The sequence below is a fragment of the Larus michahellis genome, chromosome 2, assembly GCF_964199755.1.
Source record: "Larus michahellis chromosome 2, bLarMic1.1, whole genome shotgun sequence".
NCBI classification, from domain to species: domain Eukaryota; kingdom Metazoa; phylum Chordata; class Aves; order Charadriiformes; family Laridae; genus Larus; species Larus michahellis.
This window is the reverse complement of record NC_133897.1, coordinates 63,571,855-63,584,316: the sequence shown is the minus strand read 5'-3', so window position 1 is coordinate 63,584,316 and position 12,462 is coordinate 63,571,855. Positions and strand designations below refer to the sequence as shown.

Genomic DNA, 12,462 nt, shown 5'->3' with positions numbered 1-12,462 from the left:
CAGCCACAGTGGTAGCGCCTCTGTGATAAGATATTTAAGAAGGCGGAAATAAAATTGCACGGCAGCATTTAGAAGAGAGGAGTGAGAATATGCGAGAGAAAATACTCTGCAGACACCAAGGTCAGTGAAGAAGTAGGGCGAGGAGGTGCTCCAGGTGCTGGAGCAGAGATTCCCCTGCAGCCCATGTTGAGGACCATGGTGAGGCAGGCTGTCCCCCTGCAGCCCATGGAAGACTCCACACTGGAGCAGGTGGATGCCTGAAGGAGGCTGAGACTCCGTGGGAAACCCGTGCAGGAGCAGGCTCTGGCAAGACCTGTGGACCCATGAAGGGAGTGGAGTACATGCTGGAGCAGGTTTGCTGGCAGGAGTTGTGACCCTGTGGGGGACCCATGCTGGAGCAGTCTGTTCCTGAAGGACTGCACCCTGTGGAAGGGAACCACAGTGGAGCAGTTTGTGAAAAACTGTAGTCTGTGTGAAGGATTAATGTTGGAGAAACCTGTGGAAAACTGTGTTCTGTGGGAGGGACACCACACTGGAGCAGGGGAAGAGTGTGAGGAATCCTCCCCCTGAGGAGGAAGGAGCGTCAGTGATAGTGTGTGATGAACTGACGGCAACCCCCATTCCCCATCCCCCTGTGCCACTTGCCGGGGGAGGAGGTAGAGAATTTGGGAGTAAAGTTAAGCCTGGGAAGAAGGGAGGTGCGGGGGTAGGGTGTTTTAAGATTTACTTTTTATTTTCTCTTTATCCTACTCTGATTTGATTGGTAGTAAATTAAATTTATTCTCCCCAAGCCAAGTCTGTTTCACCTGCGATGGTAATTGGTGAGTGATCTCCCTGTCCTTATCTTGACCCACGAGCCTTTCGTTATATTTTCTCTCCCCTGTCTAGATGAGGAGGCGGAGTGATAGAGCGGCTTTGGTGGGCACCTGGCATCCAGACAGTGTCAGCCCACCACAACTGCCTTGTTTACTGCCTTCAGAGTTGCTTTTGTAGATCCTACCCAGAGCTGATAATTTGCTTTCCTCTTAACTTCTCATTCATGGAGTTCACCACTTCAGTGCTTTATTATCCCTCCTCCCCAATCCTTTTGACTCGTCTTATCCTTCTCCCTTCCCACCTTATATCCTACTGAGCATAGCAGTAAAAGAGGATAACAGCTGAAAGTGATCCCTCGTCTAGGCTATTCATCAGTATTCCTGACCTTTTCTGCTGGTGATGAGCAATTGGGTTTTTGTAAGAAAGATATTGTGATTAAGTGACTTTGACAGAATGAGTAGCTTATTATCTGTCATTATGTGGCACTCGATTGAGAACAGGACTTTGCTAGTCTGTGCCTAAGGCTTGCAGTGTCCTCTCATATATCATCAATAGCTAGACTGGGAGGGTTGACTACTTTTTTCCAGGAAAAAAATGTGGATGTTAGGTGACTGAGTTAGATGCAACTAACTTATCTTGCTTTTCTCCCCCCATTTTTTTTTTTTTGTAGAAACAGAAGCCTTTCTTCAGGAGATATATTTTGAGAAACCCAGGCCACAAATCTGTTCTGACTTTGGTGACAATTACCTCTGTCCATCAACTAGATACTTTCCTGCCCTAACAGGAAAGTATCATGGTACATGGACCAGCTTCTTGCCTTCTTAAAATGGAGGCAAAGACATCTGAGCACACTGCTGCACCTTCAGTGTCTCCATGTGCAATGCGAGAAGATGTAACTGTGAAGTTAGCTTAGCTGTGCTTTGAGCAGGCAGTTGGATTAAATGACCTTCTGAGATCACTTCAATCTAAATTATTCTACCATTCTAAGACATATCAAACTACAGGAAAGCGAGGAGAGAGAGAGTGAATACAGATTCAGTCCATGAATCTCAATGAACTCTGGCTATTAATAAGTATTTTTTTCACTTTTGGGTAACAGTCTGTATGTCCATTTCTAATTCATGTGGATTAATGCATGGCATCAGCTTTGGCTGTAGCTGAACCCTTTGCACAAACAGCAGTCTTACATCTGCTCTTTTCAATTTCTGCAAGCTTTAGCTGGGTGAAAATGGGGGTCAAGATGGGCATTCTGCAGCCTAATGGGTGAAAACACTTGTAAATAAGCCCTCTGTGCTCAAGCTTTGTCAGCAGCATATGTTTTAATTACTCAGATCAGCTCTGCTATAGCAAACTTCAGTGTAATCTTACAACCTGTTAGCCAATTAGCTTCTGTACAGTGGTTTTTGTTTTGGATATCCCAAGAATGGAGGCAACCAATCTCAAGATATTTTTGAAAGAGCTTGAGTGTATGATATCAAGACTGCCATGTCTTCCTGATATGGGCTACTTCTGAATCCTGGATGTTTCAGATCAAGACCAAAAGATGGCTGAATTAAGTTTGTGGTTTAAGAATGGCTTTGCTATAACGATAGAAGAACTTTGCAAAGTAGTGGTGTGGGAAAAGCACCTGAGACCAAGCCAGGTTCTTACTCTGTAGGCAGAACTAATGGCAATGAAAGACACATTAATGAAAACATGCTGTAGTGAATGCTTCTGAGGCAACCTGTTTACAGACGTACCCTAGAGACTTCCCAAGCCCTAGGGACTTGAGGAGGTTCAGAGCCCACTGGAACATACCTTCTTGGAAGGAAACATGGACTTCAAAATAATGGGATCAACAAGTTGGAAATTGCTGCTGAGTTTTGATGGAGCTCATGAACAATTCCCAACGCAGCTGAAAAAGGAAATCTGATATGACTTTCGGGCTTGCTTTTGATCAACATCGCAATGAGAATTTAGCATTTAGTGGTGAGCTCAAAGACACCACTCATCCCACCCTAACATGGTGTAGAATCAAGGGATGCAGTCTCAGATTTCAAGGTATCAGGAAGACTTCTGATAGGCTGGCTGAAAGGGTAGTGGGATGATTTTGGGAACTCACTTTTGGTGTCTCAGGCAAATCTCAGCACACCTCTAGACTCTGAAACGAGTCATTGAGAAGATGCTGCTTACTCTAGAATTGGAAGCTGCTCAGTACTCCTAATGGGTAGACTGTACACACATAAACACGATGCCTGATCCACCAGGTGCTGGAGTAAAGGACATGGGCAAATGTCTTATGTTGTCCTGTTTCCAATGTAAGATATCATGGTACTAGTTAATCAGTTGTACAGGATGACCATACCAGGGCCTTTTATTTCTCACAGATCTGAAACTGTCCAGCTGTTCTGTCCAGCAGATCTGAAACAGACACTCCATGCCCCAACCAAGGTGCTCATTACTGTTGAATGCAGTGAGGGTAACGGTATGGCATAAATATATTTTTGTACAGCATGAGACCATTTGTGTAGGGCAATGATGGCTTTAGGAGGGTTCCCTGAATGAATGCACTCTGGACATATGGATTCTATGAATGGATATTTGCAGGAGGGTTGTATATTAAGCTTGGCAAAAAGCCATAAAGATGCGTGTCCCATGAGTATCAGACACGCAGGTTCTGCGGTCCCTCTACAAGCTTTCAGTTGGGTGAGGACTCCAGTTAGCCCTGAAACCAGGCACAATGGTTAAGCACCTGTCAGGACAATTAAATCTTTCTGTTCCAAAATAGGGTGGCTTCTTCAAACTATCCACAGCAGTAGCTGTTGACACATGCTGTCCCCCCAAAACGTACCCCAAGGCAGTGGCTGGAAGAGTTACAGGTGGCACCGACCAGAACTGTGCCAGGGAATAGTTCAGCAATCAAACAGCAATCAGTTTCCATGGGGAGATAATGCCTTTTCCTGTAGCAAGCCATTACTGTTGCTAGGATCTTGGTGAATAGGTCTGGAACCAAAGAAGGCCAAACCAAAGGACTGTGAGGTGGTATATTGGTACTGACCAGCAGGGAAACACAGCTATTAGGCAGTCCCCTGCTGCTGTTCATATGAGCATACTTGAAGTGCAGCATACAAAACATACCTTTCCTGCAGAGGCGTTGTCATCATCATCATCCTGGCTTGAATTTGAATTTGCAGGTGATCTTAGATACTTTTTGTAAGGTCAGACAAGGCTGTCACCCCTCTGCTGAAGCATCACCGGTGCCCCCGAGACCAGCTGAGGAAAGCAGGTTCTAATGTTACCCCCTATCAACGCCAGGGCGTGATGCTGAATTGATTTCACGTGTAGAAATTCCCACAGCCTGTGCTGTCTGTAATTCTGGGCACTGAGCTTGAAAGAGCTGCAGGGTAGTACTTTGCAGGAGCAGGCAGGGAGGTTAGCTGCTTCGTAAGGGAGGGAGGAGCTGTGTTTTCTTCTTAGTTCCAAAGGGACCTCTCTGGACTCCCACCCATCCTACCACTGTATAGGGTGCTCCCAGCAAAACACACGTAGGTGGAAGCTAGCCTTCAGTGCTTATCTCAGTGCTGTGGAAGACAGAGTGAAGAAGATCCATGTGAAAGGTGGAACTTTTTAAGTTGACTCATCTAGAAATATTTCTGTCTCTGGCCAGTTATTGTTGAAGCATTAAGGAGAGACAGCAGGGAGGAACTGTTAGAGCGTAGGCTCTGACTACATGCCAGACCAACAAATAACAGCCAAACCCTGATGAGAAGTTTTTTAAAATGCATGCGTACCATTAACTCCAGTACTTGAACACCAAATTGAAATTGCAATTCTAGCATCTAATTCATTTAAAATCTAGAAGAGAGGTTCCCTTCTCCAGGCAGAGGACTGGAGTGAAAATAAGAATTGCAAGTGTTACTTCGGAAGGAACACCTAAACCTCAGTGCAAAAGAAGAGTAACTGTGGAGTCCTCGAAGCAGGACATACTGCAGCTCATTCTTTCTTTCACCTGAATGCACAGCTCAGAAGTAAGGCTAGACAGTCTTGGACTACACCAAGATGAGTTTTGTTAATTGTCAGTCCTTTGAGGTGTATATGCTGCACTGCTGAAACTCACAGGTTTGACTTGCTTATAATAGCAATGGGAGGAGAAACCGCTCATCTCACTGATCAACGATAAAATGTCACGTTTTGCGACTGCCCACAGAAAAGATCCCTGAACTGAAAATGGCAAAAGACCTGCTGATTACCCATCGCTAACAAAATTGATGGGCCAGAAGAGGATTGTGGGGGGTCTGCAATCTACTGCTTATGCTCACAATTCAGTGCAAATATGACCCTGTGGAGGAATATTTGCTATCATGAAAAACAGAACGGTAGGAAAGTGAGTTGAGGGGAAGGCACATTTTTGTTGGTCTCAGATTTCTAAATTGGTTGTCAGAAGTTCCTCCATCCTAATATAACATTTAGCTGCGTGCATGAGGTCAAAGGAGCTGATGAGTCGGTTAAAGACTAAGTCAGCCATGGTGTATGAGGTGCCAAGGATGAAAAAAGTTGCTTGAAGATGAGTGTGCCTGCAGTTATATGTGTATGTGTGCACACTCCAGCCATGTCTCCCAATATGACTTCCCCCCATTTTCCTCATCAGATTGAAAGCTATATTCTCCAACACCAACTTTTAAACAATTTGGAAGGACAAATTCAGGAGAAAAAAATATCCCAACCCTTGCTATTTCAAGTCAAAAGATGATGTTAAAAATCGTTGCACGATACCACAAGGTACTTTGGATGTAGTCAGTCAGTTCAGACAGATGTTGTATAATTGATTGTGTTGAACTGCTTTCAAAATACTGAAGAGTTAACAATTTGTAAGCGTACATTTACCCTGTTGGCAGGAGTTATATTCTGGCTGCATAAAGCAGTGATGATAACGGGTGTTTGGGGTTTTTTTGTGTATTTTGGGGGTGGGGTGGGGATCTGCTGCAGCATGAGCGCTTTTTAGAAAGAATGGTCCTTGAGGAGGTAAAACATACAATGAAAAAATGTTTTCATATGTTACTGAGGAGTCTTAATTCCTTTTGATTATTACAGAGCAGGTAAATGAGAACAAAAATGTCTTGACTTAAAGCATGTCTTTTGAAAATGACTCCTATTAATGTCTCCTATTTGGCACAAACCAGTAAAATGTTGCGATAAAAAGTGATGTTTCTACTGAAAACTGTTGTCCGATTCTAACAAAGTCCAATCTAAAGTGGTATATTCAAAGTCAATTTTTAACTCATGTGCCAATTTACCTTCATAACAAAAAATTATTTTCACTTAGAAAGAATTTGTAGTGAACATTCAACTATATGTTCATGCATTTTGCCCCATCCCCAATGTATCTATGATAAATAAACAAATCTCTCCAGTAACAATTCAATATTCCCTTTTAAATAGTTATTAACTTTCCCTAGACCTTACTACTTTTTTCTGCTTTTCTGCTTGTTTTTTCTTCTTTTTTTTTTTTTTTTAATATATTATATTCTTTCAGGTTAAGCACCAGCTTAATTAAAGTTAAATTGCAATTATTTTTAGTGGAGAACCAATTCTTTTGTAGAAGCACAAACCCCACTGTGGATTCTTCTTGGTGTAAACGAAGCTTCTGTTGTTACAGCTTGCACCTACAATTCATATAAAGACAAATCTATCAGCTTGATTTCTAGAAATCCAGTAGCTGAAATGGATCTGCTGTATTTTATTCATCGACCAGCCCTGGGGTTCAGATGGTTTATAAGATTTTCACCTCCTCTGTGTTTACAATGTATTAACTTCTTCCTCTTAAAGTGCATCAAAGTTTCACCATAAGTGGATGTTTTCAACCAAAAACCTTCCTCTAAAAGATGGAAGAATCTTGTTTGACTGATTTCATTCATTCAGGCTGCTACAGCGGTTTCTAGTGCAGTTACTCTTTTCAGCCTTGCTCTGGTACTCGTTTTGGTGACTCATTTGCTTTATACACCATTCCTTACCTGAATTAGCAAATGTTCTTCCTCAAGTGCACCTGACCTTCGTGTTGGAATCATGCTGAAAAAAGTATTGTGCTTTGATAGGGAAAGCTAATTTATTTTTAAGTACTGGGCTAATTTTTTCTTTGTCATATCCTCGATGAGTATTACAGTTTCTCTTCAGTTACGCTAAGGAGTATGAAGAGCCTCAGTGGCTCTGGTTAAAATGACAAAAAGTGTTTTTTTCCAAGGGAGACCTCTTCTTAGGTCTCTCATGGCGTTCTCTGGTAAGCTAGCTCCCTTGCTGGTGCGTGAGCATGACGCGTGGTTCGTGCTCTGTATCAAGTTGAAGGGCGCGCAATAAACTCCTGTAGCCTGCAGATTAATCTTAGAGGTGGGAAGCAACCATTGAGAGTTCTTTGCCACTTAACCATTTCAGTTCCCTGCTCTATCAGCCATTTAGGATACAGAAAGGGGCCAGCCCTGTGAAAGTATGGGCACAAACAGAATTCCAGACGCGTTTTTGCTAGGCCCAACTTAAACTCTAGTTCACTGTCTCCTAAAAATGGCATGGTTTTTTTTAGTCTTCTCCCCTCCCCCTTCACACAGCTCTTCTGTGGGATCCCGTCTCTCCGCCACCTCTTGTCACTGCAATTCTAGGCAAAGAAAGAGCCAACTCTGCAGACAGTTGTTGCTCCGGAAGAGCAACAACTGAGGGTGATGACTGGGTGATGGCTGGCTGCAAGCATAGACCCCGCTGGCCATGACTTGGCTTGAGCTGAGGGTCTGCCAACAATTAAAGGATTAAAGGCAGATGGTTTGCTGCTGGAGGCATGCAAAAGCACTTTATTTCCCCCCTAGAACCTTCTGTGACTCAGAGTGAAACCCTGCCATACATATAAAACTCTTCCAACTGTGTGAATTGAAGGAATTTGGCATTTCACAAGAGTGCTCAGCATTTTATGGGAAATGGACTATAAATGAGTACAGTTAATTGTTGTGCATACATTTTAAATGTAATATAAACTGTTTTTGCCTCATTACCATGTTGTAATAATGGAGTCATGACTTTTTCGAGAAAAAAAAAAACAGAAGATGTGATTCAGATGACCCTGGGAAATAAGCTTTTATAGTAAATTGGAAAAATAAAGCTGAATTTCACAATATTGTGTTATATATCACTGTAGCATAGTAAGCGTGATTTGCTTTTGTCTTTTGAAGATAGCTATCTAGTAATTTAATACTCTACTTGTTAGCAAATAAACATATATTTCCAACACAGAGTCTAGATTAAATCTTAAAAAATGATAATGTGGTGTTTGACCTCCATAGTTACTGCTTGATAAAATATAAGTAAATATGTTGTTTAAAGTATGCAGTAGACAAATATATAAGCAAAGGCTTCAGATATTATGGTGATACTGTTTGCAAAGAATATTAGCATTTACTGATCATTTCTATCGTTGTTGCTGTTATTTTATATTAACAAATCTTTAATTACGTGAATGCCAGAAGGATAAATTCACAAAAATGAAAATCACTTTACATATAACTTAGTGGGATAACAATGTCTAGAACCTACTTTAGAGAAGCCATGACAGGCGTCTTTCATTCAGCAGTCTGCCACAACAGGAAATGACTTCCTCTAATACGCAAGGAAATAAATAAAGGTCAGATGGTTCGTTTGTCTGCATTTGCTTTGCACAGTTCTACCAGTAAAACAGGATGTTTTCTATTAACATGGCTCCAGGTTTCCTGTTAACAATAGCACCAAAATAAGGACCAGATTTTGTCTAGGTGAAATTCACTCCCCCTGCAAAAAAGCCCTATTGCCTAGAATCTGCCAAGAAAAAAACTGCAGTAAGATGTGGAAGCTGCTAAATTTATGTGTGAGCACCAGGCTGCAATCCCTACAAGCTTACAGGGCTTAGGTACTCAGTTTCCACTGAAACTCCAAGAAGGTGAGCACCTTTGTTCTTAAAGCCTTTTTGAAAATTCCAGCCCCATAAGGTGTAACGGCCTCCCATTATTTGCTCAGGGACAGTATGTGTATATACATATATACGGGTAGTGCCTTGGGTAGTCACAATCTATGCCAGCGAAAAGAGGAGCGTAGAGCATGCATCTTCTCAGCTGTGAAGAAGCAGCAGCCTTGCTGAGCCGTGCTGCTTATGAGACAGGCTACTGGATTTTCCTCACAGACCACACTTGACTAGTGCCCTTAAGCGATCCTAAGTTCAGCCAGGAAGACAAGGGGCTGTGAGTTAATTGTTGGCAAACTTTGAACCGTGTGGGCTTCAGGGGAAAGAAAGGGCTTTAAGTCAGCCGCATGTACACTGGATGTTCCATTTAAGCAGAATGTGGTTTCTGTTGAGGTATGTTTTCTTTGGCTATTTTTTCACGAAATGTGCAATTACGAAAAATAAAATATTTACAACATTACAAATGAAATTTCAGTGTCAGCTTTTTCTGTTAGAAAATGGAATATTCCTCTGTGCAACAGGTGAATTATTTTCCTTGGGGGTCAGATATGAAACTGATTTCAATACAGAGAACAATAAACTTATTATTACAGCTAAATACTTTCTGATCAAGAAGTTTCCCCGTCTTCAGCGGTGATGCTTGTCCCATAGCTCCCATATCAGCTGTGTGCCAGGCTTCACAGTAGTTGCTAACCAGTCGGATCCCATTTGCAGTTGAACCATGCCATATTACTTTTTGAGGCCTGAAAGGTAATGTTAAGAAGTTATTTCCTGAAAAAGTCTCTTTTTTGCTTTATTCAGCTGCACATCTATGTGTATGGTGACCTGTATTTCTGCTTTCCTTCTGCTTGAAGCAAACAGTGGGTAGGGAAAGATGAACACAGAAAAGTGAGGAAGAAAAGGAGAACACAACCTGATATCTCATTCATAGGTTATCAGAAATGGAAAGGAAAGATGGCATAATTGAAAAATTTTTATCACATTTCTAGTAGGCCAAGATACTGCTACTTGTACTATCTGGTAAAAGTACATGTCATGTAAAACTTATAAATGGTAATGTAAACTCACCAAGATGGGTCGGTCATGACGTTCCTCCCATCAAAGGAGTATATTGGAACATGAACGTTGAATTGTCCACCGTTTCCATTAAATATGAATTCCCAGTTATTGAAAAGTGTTTCTCCCTGTTAAAATTTCAAAGCCACATTTACAAACAAAACAAATCCAAAATCCACATCATAGCAGACTTATCGACTTATCTATACATCTAAAATCTTATCTGCATATGAGAACACTTATGATTCCAGCTTTCACATCAGTTTCTGCATGATAGTCCTGAACAAGCTTGTCTCATCTATCATCTCTATGCTAATAGGTCTCTGATCCGCACCTTTGCCTCACAGTTGCATCTCTGTTCTGTTGTCACTCCAGATATTCAGCTTGATCATCTCCATTCCCACTGTCCTTTTCCTCCTAACTGTCTAAGGAGTTGTTTGAAAAATTGCTTAGAACTACCATAGCTATAGAAAAAATATAGAGATAATCTGTATTGGAACTTCAGTCGAGGTCACAGTTTTGTGAAAAGCGTGGCAAATGTTCAAGTCGAAAGCCTTGCATCAGGCTGCCTCTCCATCTGCTGTTATGTTTTTCCAGTCAAAGTTGAAACAACATTGTCTTTACAAGTTTGTCTCCAAGGCTCTGGATTTGCATGCACTTCAGAGTAGCATCCGTTCTGCATGTTCCAAGTATCCCATGTTATTCCTGTAGGTTTCTTTGGCCGTTTGTTCTGGGCGCCAGCCAATGCTACATGGTTTGTTTTCCTCAGTTTTACAGCGTGTCTGTTTATGTGAGACCACAAAATGACTCATGCTCTAGACTCTCCTCTCAGTTTCATTGGGGTAAATCCAGCACCACTCCTAAGCACAGGATTTGCCTTTATCTTTAGAAATCAAAAAAATAGGTATTTTAGCCTACCATATACTCTGTGTTCATACTAGAAGGTAGAACACAATAGCTGTCTTTACGAAAACTTTCCCTGCCAATATAAAAAATATCCAGAAAGCCGAACATCGTGCTGTTGCTTTGTCAGCGGTCTGCTCGAAGTAGGGTATTCTCCTAACTTCATTTCTACCACTAGTCTTAGGATATTGAAAAAAGCAGCCCTTGAAAATGGAAAGGAAATGTGAGACGGTCTGTAACTTTCTACTTTATCACTACAATTGCATTTCTTGAACCCGACTCCAAAATATGCAGCAAAGCTGCTTCTTTCTAAAATGCAGTTTGGGTTGAAACTGTCTGCTCTTGTCCTTTTTCAAGATTTTGGGGCACCTACAGCCTATCGTTATATAACAAGTACTAAGGACTCATTTTTACCTTAAGATTGACTATTGGTAAATGGTATCGGTCTGTTTTTCTGACAACTGTGGCCAGATCTTGCAAATGCGATGAGAGGAAGGCTCTATAGGTAGCTGACAATCCTGCTTGTTGGGCCTGTTGAAAACACTGAAAATCTGCTCGCATGTCACCAGAAAATGGCGAGTTTAAAGCCACCAGATGCAGCTGGAAAAAAGAAGAAGAAAAGCTACTGTTTTTTTTTTTTTTTAAGTTTATAGCACAAGGAAGACATATATTAGAAACAAACTAGACCCCCTCCCCCCGGCTCCTGCCGGCATAAGAACTAATACCTTCCGTACCAGGTATGAAAGTTATTTGCTGCCATAACATTACATTTCTTAACTATGAGACCCATAGCTGAAATACCTATTTATCTTCAAACATTAAGGAAACCATGATGAAGATTATATAGTCCTAAAAAATAAAGTTCTTTTAAAAACAGCTAATATTTTTAAGCAGAAGCCTTGGAGTTATCAGACGAACAAAATCCCAAATCCTACAAGCACGAAAATAGGTAGTAAGAAGTGAGCATATACCATTTAAAAATTCACTGCTATCAAATACAAGAAGCAGCATGCTAAGTACAACAGTATAGATGCAAGAACTAACCCACATTTTTGTTGTTTGGGTTTTTTTTTTGGGGGGGGGGGGGGCGGGGTGGAGTGGGGTGATTATCCATAACCCAGTTACCTTGCTTTCTTTGTCTAAATATTTTTAAGTATTTTAAATGAAAGCTTAGATTCTAAAGTGCCTATCTAAAACAAGCAGCACCACAAAGGTAGAAAATATTCTAGTGAATATTTTAATGATTTAATTGTAACACTATTGTTAACTTAAAAACTGCTGCGTGTTGTAGGTACAGTTATTAAGTGAAGAGGTATTCCTAACTCAGAATCAGGCTGTTTTTTCTTTGAGATGGGAAAGGGGCTAGGATCATGAAAACAGATCTGGAGGAAACAATTTAAAATTGTCTCTGAGATGTCTAAACCAGTTAAAGAAATGTATTTGTAAATTTCTAAAGTCAAATGTGTGAATTTGAAGAGGAATTAATCACAAATCTCCCTCAAGATGCAAACTGTCACGCTTCAAACCACAGCTATGCAGTTACAATACAGATCTCATACTTACTGCTGGTCTTCCATTGTTCATATTTGATACTGGACTCAGCGCTGGAAGAGACTGAAATCCCTGTTATTTTAACACATGCAGAGAGATACGTTAAACACGTTAGATCAGAATTTTAGACACTTAATCATTTTCTAAATAAAGCAAACATAGAACACTGGAGAATCTGAAACTGCCCT

General features: G+C 41.1%; 1 protein-coding gene across 3 annotated transcripts in view; it reads right to left on the bottom strand.

Moving 5' to 3' along the window:
• Positions 1 to 8,171: 8,171 nt before the first annotated feature.
• The window catches only part of COL15A1 (collagen type XV alpha 1 chain), a 150,456-nt gene continuing 146,165 nt past the window's right edge, over positions 8,172 to 12,462 (bottom strand). For all 3 annotated transcript variants that reach the window (XM_074575712.1, XM_074575711.1, XM_074575713.1), the window contains 4 exons: positions 12,287 to 12,346; positions 11,138 to 11,323; positions 9,833 to 9,948; positions 8,172 to 9,507 (listed from right to left, as the gene is read on the bottom strand). In XM_074575712.1, the coding sequence (XP_074431813.1) occupies positions 9,291 to 9,507; positions 9,833 to 9,948; positions 11,138 to 11,323; positions 12,287 to 12,346 (579 nt within the window). In that variant the 3' untranslated portion in view covers positions 8,172 to 9,290. The remainder of the gene's footprint in view (positions 9,508 to 9,832; positions 9,949 to 11,137; positions 11,324 to 12,286; positions 12,347 to 12,462) is intronic.